This window comes from Camellia sinensis, unplaced genomic scaffold, assembly GCF_055761805.1.
Source record: "Camellia sinensis isolate YWXY unplaced genomic scaffold, ASM5576180v1 Unanchor3, whole genome shotgun sequence".
NCBI classification, from domain to species: Eukaryota; Viridiplantae; Streptophyta; class Magnoliopsida; order Ericales; family Theaceae; genus Camellia; species Camellia sinensis.
This window is the reverse complement of record NW_028129178.1, coordinates 19,871,295-19,890,795: the sequence shown is the minus strand read 5'-3', so window position 1 is coordinate 19,890,795 and position 19,501 is coordinate 19,871,295. Positions and strand designations below refer to the sequence as shown.

Here is a 19,501-nt window from a genome sequence, read left to right as displayed (position 1 = left end):
GATTAGGGTTTTGTTTTGGTGGCTCTATTAGTTTGCCAGATATTCTTTGATCTTATATAAAATATTGTGAGTACAAACCCACTTCTTTTGATTTATGTTTAATTCGTGTTTTTTAATCTATTTATTTATTTATTTATTTATTTTTATTTTTTTATGTTGGATTGATTTTATATTTGCATGTAGATGATGGATTGATTTTTTCTTATTTTGATTAGTTATGTATGTCTTGTTTCGGGTTTTTATATGGATTTATTTTATGGTTGTAATCGCACTCATGATTATATGAAAATAAAATAAATTAGAAACCCATAGATAAATTCCTTATACTCCACCATGACTCCATGGATTGTTGTTTTATTTGAGTGATGGTGAGAAAGAGTGTATAAAAAAGTGAGGATTATGAGAGTTGTTTAATGCCTTATGCCCGGCATTGTTATATTTGTCTCATGTTGTTGATGAGATGCTCGTTCTCATGAGTAGACGAGTGCTTTGATTTACGCGCGTACGTATATGCTAACCATCCGGGGAGTGTGAGTCAAACTCGGGACGATATCCCCGTGCAAGTTTGGCTTCGGAGCGGTATTAGGTATACGAGAGGCACATGGGATATATGTGTAGGCCAGAAGGGGAGAGCCGAAGTGGTGGAGTTAAGGTACAAAGAATTTAATAACGAGGTTATTGGTATAGTGTGAATTGTGTTGTTTTGTAGATCCTGAAAAATAGTCAGCGACTTCAGTACATTATGAAATTTGAGCAGAGGCATGTATACGAGATTCTAGACAATGTGTTTTTTTTTTTTAAATTGGTTAGAATTTATAATCGGAAGATCTTGATTATTGTAGTTTTGATTTATTTTGGCAATGCAGAGTTTCGAGGTTGTTTTTTTAGGAAATTTAATTCTGTACAACTTTCGTCCTTTGAGTTTTGGTCAATTCGAATTACTTAAACATGAATCGGTGCATTTTTCTACTTCTTTAACAAATTGTTTATGGTTAAATTATACTAACTTTATTTTGCAGGATGGTGGGTCTTACTAACTTTTCATGCAGGGCTGACCCACCATATTTTTATTTCTATTTTGTCTATTTTATAATCAATTTATATTTTGTTGTGTACGGAAAAGAAACTAAATGCCACTGTATCTTGAGAAACTACCCATTTGTCTCAGTGCGGTTGGAACTACTTGTCTTGTCCCGTAACAAGAATTAAATGTATTTTTGTTTGTCTGGTGGGCACGTGGGTATCAATTCTTGTACTCATACCAGTATACCTGTATACTGACCCGTTTTGTCTCTTGGCAACTCGGGTGCGTTCTGTTTGAGCGCAGCCGAGCTTCCTTTGCAGGATTAGTTGAGGCTACAGTGGTGACGTGGAATTACTTTAGTTGTTGGACTTGTTATTGGGATTTCTCATGTTTTCTTGAGCGTAGGGTGGATAATCGTTTATGTATTTATTATTTGTTTTTATGACTTTAGTATTGGAATAATTTGGCATGATTTGTAACCGTATTTTATTTAAGTTGTTTGGACTATTTATTGTTACCTGGATGTGGAGGTATTGGTTAGTTATGAAGTTATGGTGGATGGTTTGGTGTGCATTTAGTTTTTGATTCACCCCTAAGATTTGGATGATGGAATGTTATTGGGGTTTAGTCCTAATTTAATATTTAATTGTCCGAATTTTGGGGCGTGACAATAAGTATCCCACAAAAATAATTTGTGGAAACATTCAGCATGACACAGAACATAAAATAAAACAACGAGTACAATACTTTATAGTTACATAGACAAATATTAGATAAACCTTTCACAAACTCATTGTCGAAAAAGTTATTTTAATACACACAACACATAATTGTGAATAATCTAATATAATTTAGTAGACATATAGACGCCTAATCCTCACTTAAATCGGCAATATCAGAGTCAATCACCTTCAATTTTCAAAATTTTAAAATTAAAACCTACCGAACCTAGCTGTTTAGCTCATGTGGTGCAAAATTTTAATACAACTTCACCCGTAAGTAATAAAACCCCTTACAAACCTATCCCTATGGATAACCATTTTTCCCATTATGATATTTCTTATCCTTTACACACTCTTACACGTGTTGGTTTGGGAGTTACTTCTTTTTTTTTTTCTTTTTTTTTTTGTGTTTTTTTTCACTTTTTTAAAATTTTTTAAAAAAATTATATATATATATATATTGTTAATGAGAAAACTGAGTAATTTTTTTAAATGTTTTTGTTAAACTGAAAATAAATAATTTTTTTATTATTTAGCTAAGAGTTACTTATTTTAGAAATAGTCAAATAAGATAGAAACAAACCTCTAATTTTCCTCAATTCTCTACCCAAATTCCTCACTGTATTTACAGTCTCTCTCTATATCTACAATCATTGACTTGATGTTCAATAACAAAGTTGAGTTAAAATGTGGCCCATATGTATTGTATTGGATATGAATGATTCAAGCGGTTATTCAAAGAGTAATATTATTAATAACGAAGAAGAAGAAGAAGAGAGTAACCCTATCATTTTTAGTTATGGAAGTGTAAGGGAAAAATTTTGACTTCATTGAGGAGAAGATCAGGAGTTCAAACTGATAGAAATAGCAGTGACTATTTAGTTGTAATATGATAACAAACTAATATTCTACAATTTTGGAGGGAAAAAAAAAAAAAGATTTGGTGATGATAATTTAGCCTAAATTTGGGTATTTCACTGTTCAAATCAATCCAGGAGAAATTACTATTCAACGGGAGGTGGGGAAAAAATAACAAATAACAAAAATGTGAGAATCTTTTGGTGGTGTAACTTGATGTGTTTCTTTGCACACAAAAAATTTGCACTTCTATTACTTTGTAAATATTTTTAGTTAAATAGGCTGAATTTAATTTTTCTTAAATCAAAGCATGTTTTAATCTATGAAGATATAGGTGCGTGTAATAAAGCTTTTCTTCATATCTAAGAAAGAGTGTCGAGAAGATTTCAAGGATATTTTTAAAAATATGTATTTTCAATGTAAATATAAATTATTATTTTTATTATATTTATTATTGTTTTTTTATGTCATGTGACACATGTTAGATTAACCAATGTAATTATATTATGTAAGCCAAGGCGAGCTCTACGTTCAAATGAATTAAATTTTTGCTCTTATAAATCTATCCCCATGGATCACTCTTTTTATTATAAACCTGTCCCTATGGAACACCCTTTTTTCCATTAGGGAGATGCTAGAGAGCTCTAAATCTAGAGCTCTAATTTGAGCTCTAGTGATGTGTCCAAGCAATAAAAAAAAAAAAAAAAAACAAGGCAAGGCACAAACATCACATCAGAGTAGGTCCCACATTCCCATTAAAACTATTAGAGCTCTAAAGCAATTTTGTTTTCGATTATGATATTCTTATCCTTTACACACTCTTACACATGTTGGTTTGGGAATTACCTTTTATTTTATTTTTTTCAAAAAAAAAAAATCTAAAAAAATTGGTATGTTAGATAAATGCTACAAAGTTTTTTTTTTTTTTTTTTGATGGGTTAATGAGAAAACTGAGTAGGTTTTTAACTTTTTTGTTAAACCAAAAATAAATATTTTTTTTTTTTTATCTAAGAGTTACTTATTTTAGAAATAGCCAAGTAAGATAGAAACACACCCAATTTTCCTCAATTTTCTACACAAATTCCTCTATGTATTTACATTCGCTCTCTATATCTGCAATCATTAATTTGGTGTCTATGAACAAAGTTGAGTAAAAATGTGGCCCATATGTATTGTATTGAACATGAATAATTCAAGCGCTTATTACAAAAGTAATATTATTAAATTAAAAATAAAAATAAAAAAAAAAGAAGAAGAAGAAGAAGAAGTAACTAGGACTGCAAATGAATAGAGCCGTTCGTGAACAGGCTCAAACTCGGCTCAGTAAGAACTCGTTTGAACTCGGTTCGTTAATTTATTTATTTTTTGCGTTTGAGCTCGAACTCGAACTCGTTAAATTTTTACTAAACAAGCCCAAACATTCTAAAGCTCGGCTCGTCAGCTGGCTCGTTTAATATTTATTATTTATATATTAAATAATATAAAAATATGTATAGAAAATAAGAGAAATATCCTATTTATATATTTAAAAAATATAAATGTAAATAATAGTTAACTATAGATAGTACATTTATATAATAGTGGTAGTAGATATTATTATTTTAATAAAATATGGACTTTTTTTTAGTATGTTTATATTTTTTGTATATATAATTGTATAATCAAAGTTTTAATTGTAACTTTAGTTTCACATGCAAGTATGAATTTATAATTTTTTTGGCTCGTTAAGGCTCGTGAACAGGCTCGAGCTTAGTTCATTAAATTTTTATTCAGCTCGAACTCGAGCTTGAGCTCGTTAAAATCTTAATAAACAAGCCCAAACATACTAAAGCTCGGCTTGACTCGTTTGTTGCCCTAGAAGTAACCCTATCATTTTTAGTTATGGAAGTGTAAGGGAAAAATTTTGACTTTATTAAGGAGAATATCAGGACGGTGACTCCTTTAGTATAATATGACTTTACTAACAAATTAATATCCTACCCTTTTGTCACGATCCAACCCCTGTCCCAAGGGACTAGTGAAGTGCCTAGCCAGTAATCTTAAGATTATCAAATACCTTCTTGAACAAACTCATAAATATAGGAGCTGGCAGAAGTAGATAAAAAAAAATAAATCATCCAATGAGCTGTGCAGATTTATATAATATAGAAAAATTTACACATTTATATACATATATTATGGCATCATTATTACATCATAAACACATTACAGTCAAATTAAAAAAGGATTAAACTCTATATACAAAAACTTGTCTTAATATTCAAATATCTTAATTAACAAAAGAAAGCAAGGACTTAATCCTTGAACACAAGAGCCCTTGACACATGGCACTTGTGAAACCTCTACGTGAGGCACAAGGGTTGACTTGCAAAAACAGACTCTGGATAGAAGGCTCTAAGCTTGGTCATGCGCTTGATCACCTACATACATAAATATAAATAGTAAGCTGGAGCCTAGTGAATAACAACAACGTAAAGGGCTAATGAATGATGTCCATTACGGTAAATAAAACAGTTAAACAAATAACAATGGAATCAATTCTAGAATCAAAATTTGTACCATATCAGAATCATACTTGTACTTATAAGCAGTCATACGTGGTACATCCATAAGCAAAACAGTAGAGTTGGTCATATAGGCCAGAATAGTCATATTTGATGGCCATCAATACAGTTAACCTTAAAGGTTAGACAGTAGTTCCAAGAAATGGAACTAACTGATAGAGGTCTCTGTGATAGATAGCAGATAACAGATTGCAGATAACAGATACAGGTGCTAAGGATGCCACAATTACATTTTAGAAAATGAACAATCATTCATTAATTCATAAAACATCAGTTCAGAAACAGATATAACTTGTAACTCATTTCCTCATTATTGTTGTCTAAACAATGGCTTAAAAATGGAATGATGATGAATTTATGCACATAGGAATGCATTACAAAATAACTGAAAACAGAGCAGTTCGCTCAAGTGTTAGAAATGCATTACAAAAATGCTGAAAAATAGAGCAGTTTTCTTGAGTGCACCCTTGGTTGCTTGAGCAGTCTGCAAAGTCTGCAAAACTTTTGGATGTTGAAAATCTAGGCTCGAGCCAACTTCGTGGTCGCTCAAGTCATAAGCTATGCAAATGTGAGTTTGCTCAAGTGCACATTTAGTCCCTTGAGCCAACTGCATTGATCCACAAAAATACTAAGAGCTTTGAAAGTGCGCTTGAGCGACGGTTTGATCGCTTGAGCAGTGCAACCAAATTCTGGAATTTCTAGAATTGACTTTTAAGTTCAAAACACAAATTCCAAAACTTCAGTTTGCATGGTTGAGCCATAACCTTGAAAAACTCGTAGAACTTCATCCAAAACATGAACACAAAGCCAAAAGTGCAAAATCAAAGCTCAAAATCATGGTAATTCCTCAAAAGCAAATTTAAAACTTTATTTCTCAACCATGCATATAACAAAGTAGATTCTTTTCCTTTAAATCATGAACATATGAGGTGTTGAATGGAGAAATATGTAAAATCCTTTAGGATAACAAGTAAAACCCTCATGCATGTGTGAATTCTTTGAAAATCAAGCTTGAAAATGATGAATTGTACATGCATGTTCCAATTCAACCCGTATTGACTACATTCATGGTGATCCTAACTCATTCTTCTCAATCCATGCAAAAGGCCTCATAACTTCATGAATTTAACTTTTACATGGTGAATTCTACAAAAATTTAGAGTGACGATCTTACCTAGAGCTTGGATTTAGAGTTTATTAGCTAGATCTACTCAAATCTCCTTTAATTCCTTGACAATTCTTCATTTCCTCTACTCTAGATGATAATCTCTATCAAAGTGTAGTCTATCTCTTTCTTTAAGGCTCTCTAGATAGGTTTTGAGCTCAACAAAATGAGCTAAGCTCATTACATCACATTGATATAGTTTTAATTAACTTAAGCTAATTAATTTATTCTAATTATTTGGATCCAAATAAAAAATCTAATTAAACTTGCCATAAAATTCTAAATTTCCAAATAACTTATTGACCTAATCAATTTCGTGGTCTAACACCATTAAAGCCTTCAATTTCCGTAACAAAGCAGAATTCTCAACAGATAATCCTACAACTAACAGATATAGTTTCAAATATCACATAAATCACACAATAAACACATAATTAGCATTCTTAATTAGTGATTAATAGAAGATTAAGGAATGTGGTTATTACACCTTTAGTTGTAATTTAATTTTACTAAAAAACTAATATCCTACAATCTTGAAAAAGAAAAGAAGATTTGGTTATGATAATTTAACCCAAAATTGGATATTCCAATGTTCAAATCAATCCTGTTAGAGAGGAGAAATTACTAATCAATGGGAGGTGGTGGAAAAAATAACAAAAAGGTGAGAATCTTTTTGTGGTGTAACTTGCTATGCTTTCTTTATCACAAAAAAGTTGCACTTCCATTATTTTGTAAATATTTTAAGTTAAATAGGCTGAATTTAATTTTTCTTAAATCAAAGCATGTTTTAATCTATGAAGGTATAGGTGTGTTTAATAAAACTTTTCTTCTATTGAAGAAAGAGTGTCTAGAAGCTTCCAAAGATATTTTTAAAAATATTTCTTTTCAATGTAAATAAATTATTATTTTTGTTATATTCATATTTTTTTAATGTCATGTGACACTAACTAGTTTGTCTAGAAGCTTCTAGGGATATTTTTAAAAAATATTTCTTTTCAATGTAAATAAGTTATTATTTTTATTATATTCATCATTTTTTTAATATCATGTGACACATGTTAAATTAACCTGTCTAGAAGCTTTCAGGGATATTTTTAAAAATATTTCTTTTCAATGTAAATAAATTATTATTTCTATTATATTCATCATTTTTTTTAATGTCATGTGATGTGACACATGTTAGATTAACCAATGTGATTATATTATACAAACCAAGGTGAGCTCTGCGTCCAAACGAGTTAAATTTTAGCCCTGTTTAGAAGGTTATTTAATTTTCATTTAAAAATTTTGCCAAATGTGATACATTCCTAAAATACTAAAAATATTATAAAAAAAGAAAAGGAAAAAGAAAAAGAAAGAGAAGAGATGAATTTGTTAACAAACATTATAAGGTGAGTAAACAAAAGGATTAATTCGTAAAAAGTTCATTTTTATTAGGTCATATTTTATTTGGTTTAAGATTTAATCTTTTTTTAGTGGTAAAGATATGTATCGAAAATTCACTAACGTTGGAAAAATCATTGAAAAATTGGCTAGAAAAGTCGTCTGAAAGTCACCGATGGCTGATGGTGGTAGTGGTGGTGGTGGTGGTGGTGGTCGGCGGTGGCTGGTGATAATCAGATGGATAGATTGATGATATTAAACAAATATATAAATAGATAAGTGACACGTAAATAGATTATTGACATTTAAAGAAATAATTAAATTAATATGTAATATATATGTATATATATATATATATATATATATATAAATATATGACATTTAAATAGATAAATAGATGGGTAGATTTTAAAAAGATAGACATCCTTTTTGGAGAAATAATATATTTTTAACCAAAAATATCTAATATTAAGCCAATAGAAGTTCTAGCTGAGTGTCCTAAACAAAATACAATTTATAATTAATTAAAGGAAAATTTACCCATAAGTCCTAGTTTCTGAAAAGTTGAACCATTTAGTCCTAAAAGTTTTCTTATGCTCCATTTAGTCCAATTTGCACATCAATCTAATGTTTGAAACATTAATCTGATGTTCGAAATCTAATGTTCGAAACATTAATCTGATGTTCGAAATCTAATGTTCGAAACATTAATATGATGTTTAAAATATTGTAATGGGACCTTTCAGTCTATAAGAAAACTTTTAGGACTAAATAGTGTATAAGTTATTAATTTGGGATTTATTGGTGCATCCCCCTTAATTAAATTCTTAATTAAAACCAATCAGTCTAAATTCTTAATTAGAAGGTTATTTAATTTTCATTTAAAAATTTTGCTAAATGTGATACATTCCTAAAATACTAAAAATATTATAAAAAAAGAAAAGGAGTTAAAAAAAGGAAAAGGAAAAAGAAAAAGAAAGAGAAGTAATGAATTTGTTAACAAACATTATAAGGTGAGTAAACAAAAAGATTAATTAGTAAAAAGTTCATTTTTATTGGGTCATATTTTATTTGGTTTAAGATTTAATCCTTTTTTAGTGGTAAAGATACGTATCGAAAATTCACTGACATTGGAAAAATTATCAAAACATTTGCAAGAAAAGTCATCTGAAAGTCACCGATGGTTGATGGTGGTGGTGGTGGTGGTCGGCGGTGGCTGGTGATAATCAGGTCGATAGATTGATGATATTAAACAAATATATAAATAGATAAGTGACACGTATATAGATTATTGACATTTAAAGAAATAATCAAATTAATATGTAATATATATATATATATATATATATATATATATATATAAATATATGACATTTAAACAGATAAATAGATGGGTAGATTTAAAAAGATAGACATCCCTTTTGGACAAATAATAAATTTTTAACCAAAATATCTAAGATTAAGCGAATAGAAGTTCTAGCTGAGTGTCCTAAACAAAATACAATTTATAATTAATTAAATTCTTAATTAAAACCCATCAGTCTAAATTCTTAATTAGAAGGTTATTTAATTTTCATTAAAAAATTTTCTAAATGTGATACATTCCTAAAATACTAAAAATATTATAAAAAAAGAAGAAGAAAAGGTGTTAAATTTTAGCTCTGTTTAGTAGGTCATTTAATTTTCATTTAAAAATTTTGGCAAATGTGATACATTCCTAAAATACTAAAAATATTATAAAAAAAGAAAAGGAAAAAGAAAAAGAAAGAGAAGAGATGAATTTGTTATCAAACATTATAAGGTGAGTAAACAAAAGGATTATTTAGTAAAAAGTTCATTTTTATTGTGTCATATTTTATTTGGTTTAAGATTTAATCTTTTTTTAGTGTTAAAGATACGTATCGAAAATTTATTGACGTCGGAAGAATTATTGAAAAATTGGCCAAAAAAGTCGTCTAAAAGTCACCAGCGGATGATGGTGGCGGTGGTGGTGGTGGTGGTGGTGGTCAGCGGCGGCTGGTGATAATCAAGTGGATAGATTGATGATATTGAACAAATACATAAATAGATAAGTGATACATATACAGATTATTGACATTTAAAGAAATAATTAAATTAATATGTAATATATATATATATATATATAAATATATGACATTTAAACAGATAAATAGATGGGTAGATTTTAAAAATATAGACATCCCTTTTGGACAAATAATATATTTTTAACCAAAATATCTAAGATTAAGCGAATAGAAGTTCTGGCTAAGTGTCCTAAACAAAATACAATCTATAATTAATTAAATTCTTAATTAAAACCAATCCGTCTAAATTCTTAATTAGAAGGTTATTTAATTTTCATTAAAAGTTTTTCTAAATGTGATACATTCCTAAAATACTAAAAATATTATAAAAAAAAAGAAGAAAAGGTGTTAAATTTTAGCTCTGCTTAGTAGGTCATTTAATTTTCATTTAAAAATTTTGCCAAATGTGATACATTCCTAAAATACTAAAAATATTATAAAAAAAAAAGGAAAAAGAAAAAGAAAGAGAAGAGATGAATTTGTTAACAAACATTATAAGGTGAGTAAACAAAAGGATTATTTAGTAAAAAGTTCATTTTTATTGTGTCATATTTTATATGGTTTAACATTTAATCTTTTTTTAGTGGTAAAGATACGTATCGAAAATTTACTGACGTCGGAAGAATTATCGAAAAATTGGCTAAAAAAGTCGTCTAAAAGTCACCAACGGATGATGGTGGCGGTGGCGGTGGTGGTCGGCGACAGCTGGTGAAAATCAAGTGGATAGATTGATAATATTGAATAAATACATAAATAGATAATACATATACAGATTATTAACATTTAAAGAAATAATTAAATTAAAATGATAGACATCCCCTTTTGGACAAATAATATATGTCTTACCAAAAATATAAGATACGAAACCTCGTAACGGTTTTTCAGTTACATACATCTTACCGCTTCAAGAATAATCCCTTTTTCATTTCGTGCCAAAATGAAAATTAACTTCTTTCACCGCCCATTTTCCATATAAAGCATAACCTTTTCCTTCACTCTCTCATGGAGTTCTTTCCGGAAACGCTTATAAATTTTCCACCAAGAAACCCTAAATTTTCGATCCCAACTCTCTGCAGAAGTCCACCGACGAATCACCATTGAGTCCTTCGAAGAATCTCTTGGTCTTCTTCTCAAAATCAGGTTGATTTAAACCTCATTTTTTTTACACTTCTAACTGTGATTTGTTTTAATTTTAATATTCGTTTAATCACTTCACATTTCTCGTTTTCTTGCACGTTTCTACATAATTAGTTAATTTTTAGTGCTAATTTCAGCTTTTTCTTACTTTCTCATCCATTTTCTTTTTTCGTTAGTATTTTCTTGTCTGCGAAACTGTTAATTTCTTGTGTTTATTGTTGATTGGAGGTCAATCTGATGGGTTATGAGTCATTTTTAGTTAGGTTGGAATCACTTTACATTTCTCGTTTTCTTTGGCGTTTCTACTTGGTTTACCTGATTTTTAGCGTTAGTTTAAGCTTTCTTTACTTTCTCAGCTTCCAAACAGTTAATTTCTCATGTTTATTGTTGATTGGTGGTCTATTTGATGGGTTATGAGTCATTTCAAGTTAGGTTGGAACTGGATATTGTTAAATTGGCGTCTTCGCTTACTTAGGATGCATCAATACTGGGCATGAATTGTCTCGGTTCTCTTTGCCATTGTTGTTTTCACAAAAATCACTTGTTTCTCAGCACCATTTTCCTTTTTTTTTTAATTTATTTTTTTTAAATATAATTTATATATATAAATTTCCTTTTTCATTTAAAAACATAATAATTTATGCACGTTTTTTAGGCCATAATATGAATCAAGCTACTCTGAGTTCGACTCGTATTCAATTTGTCAAATGCCATTTCAGATCGATTCCTTACCGAAGCAAGTCTATCTAGAATAGATTTTAAAACTCATTAGTCTTTAAGTAGAGCTTGAATAACTTGCTAACTGTCTTGGCTTAGGCTTTGTTTGGCAAAGGAGTTGCACGAAGTGGAAGTTCAGGCTGTGGTGAAGAGTGAGGGTGCACCAGAAAGCAAAATTGTGTTGGAGATTGTTTCTATGGCTGATAGGAGGGTTCCATCAGGTGGTGCAAAAACATGGTTTCCTCTAGAGTGGCCTACAAGTGATGGCAATGTTTCGAAGGAGACTAACCTGAAAGCTAAATATTTTAGGAGAAGGGTTAGAGCTATTCGTGAATTCCCTCCTTTTTGTGGAATGAATGCTATTTGTCCGACTGAGGAAGAGCGCCTGAGAATTGCCTTGGGAAACAAGACTTCAATTGCTCCAGTTGAGGCTGCTGTGCAGGGTACGCTGTCAAGAGAGACAGTGAGGGCTAAAGAGGAATGTAGTCTAGTGAGAAAGAGAGCAAGGACTGGCATTGAAGAATTGGACAAGGATGTTCGAGACACAAATGCCAAAAAGAGGGATATGAAAAAGAAATTGCTTCCTTCTGGAAAGGATTCATATGAAAATAAAGGTGCACAGGTTGTCAAGGATAAGGGAGATTTTTCCATATGTGAGCAAGATGAAGATTCTTCTGCAGGTCAGAGACCACATGATTTTCAAGTGATCCTGCCTCCTTTTGGTCCTGATAGCTCGAGTCATGGTAATGTGCGTAACAAAGTGAGGGAAACACAACGTCTATTCCAAGCTATTTGTAGGAAGCTCTTGCAAGGAGAAGAAGCAAATTTGAAGAAAGAAGCATACTCGAGCAGAAGGCCTGATCTGAAAGCAGCACAGATTATCAGAGCTAAAGGAAAAGAAGTTAACACAGGCAAACAGATAATAGGATCAGTGCCGGGAGTCGATGTAGGTGATGAGTTTCAATACAGGGTGGAGCTTGCTCTTGTTGGCATTCATCGTCTCTATCAGGCTGGTATTGATTACATGAAACATGACGGGATGATCATTGCAACAAGCATTGTTGCCTCAGGTGGTTATGCAGATGATTTGGACAACCCTGATGTTTTAATATACTCTGGTCATGGAGGAAATATAACTGGTCGGAATAAACAACAACCTGAAGACCAGAAACTTGAAAAAGGAAACTTGGCTCTGAAAAATAGTATATCAGCAAAGAATCCTGTTCGGGTAATCCATGGTTCTAAAGAGACAAAATTATCTACCTTGGATGCAAGAGGCAAGATTGTTCTGACATATACTTATGATGGCTTGTATACAGTTGAGAGATACATGCATGATGTAGGGCCACATGGTAAGCTGGTTTTTAAGTTCGAGTTGAAGAGAATTCCAGGCCAACCAGAGCTTGCTTGGAAAGAAGTGAAGAAATCAAAAAGATTTAAAATTCGGGAGGGTCTTTGTGTTGGTGATATATCAGGAGGGAAAGAGTTATTTCCCATTTGTGCTGTGAACACCATAGACAATAAGAGACCACCCAAATTCAATTATATAACTGAGATGAAATATCCTGATTGGTACTGCCCTACTGCTCCCAAGGGTTGTGATTGTATCGGTGGATGCTTGGACTCTAAAAAATGCTCATGTATGTTAAATAATGGAGGAAAGATTCCATACAACTGCAATGGGGCTATCGTTGACGCAAAGCCTCTAGTATATGAGTGTGGTCCTTCTTGCAAATGCCCTCCTTCTTGCTATAATAAAGTCAGTCAGCATGGCATGAAAATACAGCTTGAAATCTTCAAAACGAAGTCAAACGGCTGGGGTGTTAGATCCCTAACTTCTATTCCTTCAGGAAGTTTTATATGCGAGTATATTGGGGAGCTTCTTGAAGACAAGGAAGCTGAAAAAAGACAAAATGATGAATACTTGTTTGATATTGGACACAATTTCAGTGATTGTTCTCTCGTTGGTTTACTTTTGACTCTCAAGAATGTTGTACAGTTAAGTTCTAGTGAAGCTGTGAAGGATGAGCATTTCACAATCGATGCAGCACAGTGTGGGAATGTGGGGAGGTTCATCAACCATAGTTGTTCCCCTAACCTTTATGCTCAGAATGTCCTCTATGATCACGAGGACAAGAGTAAACCCCACATAATGCTTTTTGCTGCAGAGAACATTCCTCCCTTGAAGGAGCTGACTTACCACCATAATTACTTCATCAATCAGGTTCGAGATTTGAGTGGAAATATTAAGATGAAGAGCTGCTATTGTGGTGCTGCAGAGTGCACTGGCAGGATGTATTGATGCAGGGAACAAAGTTTGGGGTTTTCCAGAATTAGAGATTCCTTGTGTCTTAATGTAAGTTCTCGTTGACTACTTCGTTGTGGAACCTGATTTATTATTACTCTCCGTGCTAGGCTGTATATTGAATTAGTTTCAGCATGTACTTGGGATGCCCCAACAGAAACAAGAAGATATGGATGCACACATACAGACAAATATCATTTTCATGAACTGAAACACACCGCAACACTGCTAAACTTTTCAACATGACATAAAGTTACATAAACAAAGATTGCAGGACCTTAACAGATTACAATATACAATGTTTTACAATATCTCCTTGTGCTTGTTGGTATGTATGTGAGCTGTGATTGAGTTACATGTAACTCAATACTTTGCACCTCCAAATTGTCATTTGGGTTGGAGGCGACCTTGGCTGAGAGGTTGCTGTGGGTGTTTGTCACTGGCTACAGGCTACTGTACTCCTGCATCACTGTAACTTTGCCATGGGGCTTGGCTGTGTGCATCATCTTCTCTTTCTTGTTTCTGAAATTATTAGTTATTTCAGTCAAACTCAAACATATTATGTCTTGATATTTGCATGTTGTAACTTTGAGGGTCTTTCTTCCAGCATTTTTATTTCTCTCATCTGTAATCATGTTTTCTTGATGTAGACACCTTGAACAGTTATCTAATTATGTCATTATCATTATGATAGTTTCCCAAAATCATGTTGTCACTGGTTTTTATTTATGATCATACTTTATAGATATAAAATGATATTACTTTTGGCCAATTCACAAAGTGGCGTAAACCTCTGGGGAGGACATGGTACAGAAATAACTTCAGCTCTATTTGCTTGAATTGGCTGCCCTCAAAAATCATAAAATTTTCTTCATGCTTAAAGTAATATAGAATCTAATTCATGAATGCAAAAACTTTACATCTCATCCCTTAATTTTCAGGGATTTGCTTATGGTTCTTGTTTAGATGGGCAAGCCTTGCTTTTGATGGAGGCAGACAAGAGGAGAATTGAAAGAAGGTTAAAATAGTTGGTTCGTTCATATCATATTCTGAGGTAGTGGCAGCTCAAACGTTAGTCTGTACATCAGTTTTTTGACAGTGGTTTCTCAAGTAGTCAAGTTGTTTTCTGATAACATGTGCTGAATTAGTGATTTTGGGGAGAAAATTCTGAAGCGCTAACCTGGTAACCTTCTATAGTTTGGAATGATGGCACTTTTTTCATGTTTTGCTGATTTTGCATGATTTGGAATTTGTACATGTGAATTTTGTGGAAGAGTTATGACGTAAGTGACTTTTTTTTGTAGTGTTTCTGCATTGCAACATTATGTTTCTCATATTTGTTTAATGTGATGGTTACTTAGGAGTGACAAATTGCTTGCAATATCAATACCCTTTACTCTTACATAAGATTGGCGTTTTGTTTAGTTTCTATTGCAAATTAGCTTGATTTTGAGCTGGCCTTTGAAACTATTTATTTAAAAGGTTGTTAACTCTTATTTTTTAACCATAAAATCGTAGTGTTCAGACTATCACCAAGAGTTTGGATAGGGTTGAGAGTTAGTTGGGTCCACACTCTTTTAGCTGCATTATTTGCATGTGAAATAAACAAACATAGTACACAATCCGATTCTTTATTGAGAAAGGTGAAGAGCACTAGCTCTAACACCATAGACAAACATAACTTTAATCACTTAATCAAAACTACTAGGAAATAATTAATAAGCAGCTCCTACTCTGCATATACTGAGATATATTTGTCTTCATTGGGATTAGGAGTTTAATAGGGCTTAAGTAAGCTGAATGGTTGTGTCATAAACAGCCCCAGCTTTCCATTCACTAGGAATCACACTACTCAGCTGCACCCACTTCAACCCTGCACTGCCACTTACTTGGACCCTGAAGTTAAGTGCCCCTGCTGGTGGGTTAGCCATGTCCCATACTGCACCGTAGGCCTTTCGCATACCCCTCCATTGCTGGCAATCCGCCTGCATCAAGAAAATATATGGCTATTAGACTTTCCAGACCCTGCTTTAGCAAGAGCCTCGTCACAAGGTTGCCCTTAAAATGATATGTACACAAGACAACTTGCTTACAATACCCAGTTCATCAAATTTGTTTAGAAGACTGTACCTGCCACACTTCTGTGGCAGTGATGTCATTTTGGCCAGCTTGGTACAACATGACTAAGGCTAGGTACTCAGGGAACCTGCTGTGCTCATGAACCTTGACCATGAGGTTGTAACCTGGATACTGGCAAGGAATTCTCCGGTATTCTATGTCAACCACGCCATAGGCAAACAAATCCAAGGCTGCGTTGGGACGTGCCAATCTTGAGTAGGCACGAGTGCTTAGGATGAAGTCAGTCTTGTCCCCTTCACCATAGTCTGTCACCACTACCCTCACTCCATCTTCAGTGCAAAGTTGTGGTACTTTGCACCTAACCTGTAGTTGTCAACAAACAAATAACTTCCATTGTAGACACAAAAATAAGGGAGCTACTTTTTTTATTTGTTCGGAAGCAACTTCAATTGGCTGCCTATTTCTTGCCTTCAAGAAAGGCATATAGTTTAAAGTTGTACTTTAACATAGTCACAAGCCTCACAATCAAATATTTATTTGTTTTATTTGAAATTTTAGGTAGGAACCTAACAGTATTTATGCATATCCTTATCAGTATTTATGCATATCCTTCCAAATATACTTTTAGAAGTGTCTAACACTTCATTCTTTGTTACTTTCAAGCTCAAAGAAACTCAAAAAGATTAAGGCCTTGTTTGGTTTGTGTTTCTGAAAAAATTTTGGGAAAAATTCTCTACAAATAAGTTTTCAAAAGTAATCAAACCAAACAAATTTTTCCAAATTTTTTTTCCAAAACTTGTTTGGTTTACAAGTTTTCCAAACAAATCTCTCTCTCATACACATCAAATCAATCACTTTTTTCAAAACTCTCTCTAAAAATAATTTTTCAAAACATCTTTTGAAAAAAAATCAAACCAAACAAATTTTCGTACTTTTTATCTCAAAACATGTTTCTCAAATACAAACCAAACAAGCCCAAAGTTGTTTTTTAATTAAATTACCTGATAGCATGCACCACAGCCAGTTCCATTCCTGAACAGCCTAGAAACCCCGCTCACGCCTCCATCATAGACAGTTCTTCCATATTCACCAAACCCACAGGCTCCAGCTAATTTAACATCATTAAACACATTTTAATCATCGTAGATAAACCATTAATGTAGAAATGTACATACATACATATATATATTTGCTAATACACATATACATCAGTACCATGTGTGTATATATAGGAGAGAATACATACTTGGTGTCCCTAAGCAATCAGGGCTACCATAATAGGTTGCTCTAGAGCACACATAAGCATCCTGGGAGTAACAAACTAGAGGCAAAAGCACCATGACATAGAGAAGAGAGCAATAGGTCTTAGCTGCAAAACCCATTTCTTACTCTTAATAAGATCTATTATCTTAGAAGATGATGAATAAGGGAAAGATTTTGAGGATGGGAAGCTCACATATGAAATCACATATTTATAGTTGAAGCCATGAGGGCTGGATGAGAGAATTGCCACCTTTTTTCTCTTCCACTTAGAGATGTGTACAAACAGACACCTGTATTGACCCCTTAAGACCATTTACAATTAGTGTGGCAGCAGATTAATGGCTAGCAAACCCATTTACAATTGACATTGTCAGATGGCACAAAAGATGCTTGAATCTTTGTGTATCCAAATTCTCTGTATTTCCAAGAGCTGGATTCCCTTATTTATGTACTATATAATAAGTGTCATATCTATGTGTAGGACTTGTAATATTTATAAAAAAAAAAAAAAAAATGGATTAGGCATGCCACATAAAAAGCCACGTAGGATGTGAATAATTCCGATAAAATATTTCGTTGATATATATATCAACCTCCTCTCTCTCTCTCTCTCATAAATGTATATGTGGAGATGTTACAATATGCGCCCTCAAAAAGGTGCATATGGTATATTTTTCATAATTTTTTCACTGAAAAATGTCATAACAAAATCTCAAAGCGTCATAACAAAAATCACAAAATATCATAACATTATCATTCCTAATTTTATGATGCACATCATAAATTTGCTATTTATAACTTTACTACAAAATATCATAACACACATCACAAACAATGATAACGTTCATCATAAAAAATCATAATTTTTTACATTGTGTACCATTTAAAAGGATGCACATTGTAAAATTTTCCATGTATATGACATGATTTTATCTTCCAACTTTCTAAGTATGCATAATATGTTGTGGGAATGGTATTGAAAGGCGATTGCTTTTTTTATTTTATTTTGTAAAACTGGAATGGCCCACTTTGCAAATTTTATCTTGGCCTCTCCTTTTGGACTGAAGTCTTGTTAATTGTTATGCAGGTTCTATGTAAAATTGTTAAACAATAATATTAACTTCTCATCTTTTCATATATAATTAACTGGGTTGATTTTAAGCCCTCCATTTGAGTATTATAAAAACACACACACACATAATGATATTCATTCAAATTAATGTTGCCTGATGTTATCAATTCCAAGAATTTGTAATTTAATTTTAACTAGCCGTCGGCAGGTTGTGCATTCATATTAGGAAAAAAATCAAGTGTATTAGCCATTTAATACAAAGCTTGTTTAATGCAGTTTATTTGATGCAAGTTATGATTTATTTATTTATTTATTTATTTTTGATAATTTTTGTTTATATATCTTCTCAATATCTTCTCATTACAAGAAGCAAGATGAGGTGTTTTTAATTTATGTTTTTCTTTTTATTATTAACTTTTAATTTGTTAAAAGTTGTACCAAACAAGTTCGCAGGAGTTTGTGTCAGTTTATTTGCTATAATTACTAGTATTTACAATTCATAAATCATAAATAATTTAAATAAGTTTAAAAAAATAACTAATTGTCCAGAAATTGGGAGAGTGGTGACTTATATTTTTCAACTTAAGATAAATTACAATTACAATAGATTCTATTGTGGTTCTTATTACAAAATAAATTTACTCATTAAATGGGAGTACCACCACCTGATATCAACAGGGTTATACATTTCCTAATCAACATTTTAAGTTGATAGTTTTAAAATCATTAATCAAAAGCTATGGCCTATTATTAATTAACAACAAAGGGTTAACCTACACCATAAAAATTAAGGTTTTAGAAATTAAAATTTAGGGATAAAATTATTTTTTTGGCACTAAATATTTTTGTTGCGAAAAATATCATTATATTTTTAGTAACAAAAATTAGACATTAGTGGTGAATTATTATCTTTTTGAAATCAAATTTTTTGTCTTAAAAAATATGCCATTTTGAGATCAAAATATTTTATCCATAAAAGTCTATTTATTAGTGATATTTTCAAAATTTTACTGTTAAAAATTTTGTTTTTGACTTTTCAAGTCGACCTTTTAACAACTATTCTCGTAACGATAAAAATTGATTCTTAAATATTTTTTACAACAATTTTTTTTTAAAAAAAAAATCAAA

At 31.8% G+C, this 19,501-nt stretch overlaps 1 protein-coding gene and 1 pseudogene across 2 annotated transcripts; one reads left to right on the top strand and one right to left on the bottom strand.

Annotated features, from left to right (window-relative positions):
• Positions 1–10,644: 10,644 nt before the first annotated feature.
• Positions 10,645–15,330, top strand: LOC145816222 (histone-lysine N-methyltransferase, H3 lysine-9 specific SUVH5 pseudogene; annotated as a pseudogene). Its single transcript, XR_014358656.1, has 3 exons — positions 10,645–10,940; positions 11,754–14,010; positions 14,901–15,330. The product of XR_014358656.1 is annotated as a histone-lysine N-methyltransferase, H3 lysine-9 specific SUVH5 pseudogene (transcript).
• A 189-nt stretch (positions 15,331–15,519) lies between these two features.
• Positions 15,520–17,483, bottom strand: LOC145816223 (expansin-like B1). The gene is made up of 4 exons (XM_082912521.1): positions 17,285–17,483; positions 17,040–17,146; positions 16,090–16,401; positions 15,520–15,944 (listed from the first exon to the last, which is right to left on the bottom strand). Exons 1-4 carry the CDS (start codon positions 17,418–17,420, stop codon positions 15,747–15,749), a joined length of 753 nt encoding a protein of 250 aa, XP_082768647.1. The 5' UTR covers positions 17,421–17,483; the 3' UTR covers positions 15,520–15,746.
• Between the last annotated feature and the right edge of the window lie 2,018 nt (positions 17,484–19,501).

Bases quoted from the DNA above. Each gene is read 5' to 3' on its own strand.
- LOC145816223 (XM_082912521.1), bottom strand. From the start codon at position 17,420: ATGGGTTTTGCAGCTAAGACCTATTGCTCTCTTCTCTATGTCATGGTG. The intron at 17,147-17,284 runs GTATGTATTCTC...ATGTTAAATTAG, and splicing joins TGATTGCTTAGGGACACCAA to CTGGAGCCTGTGGGTTTGGT. The intron at 16,402-17,039 runs GTAATTTAATTA...TGACAACTACAG, and splicing joins GCTGTGGTGCATGCTATCAG to GTTAGGTGCAAAGTACCACA.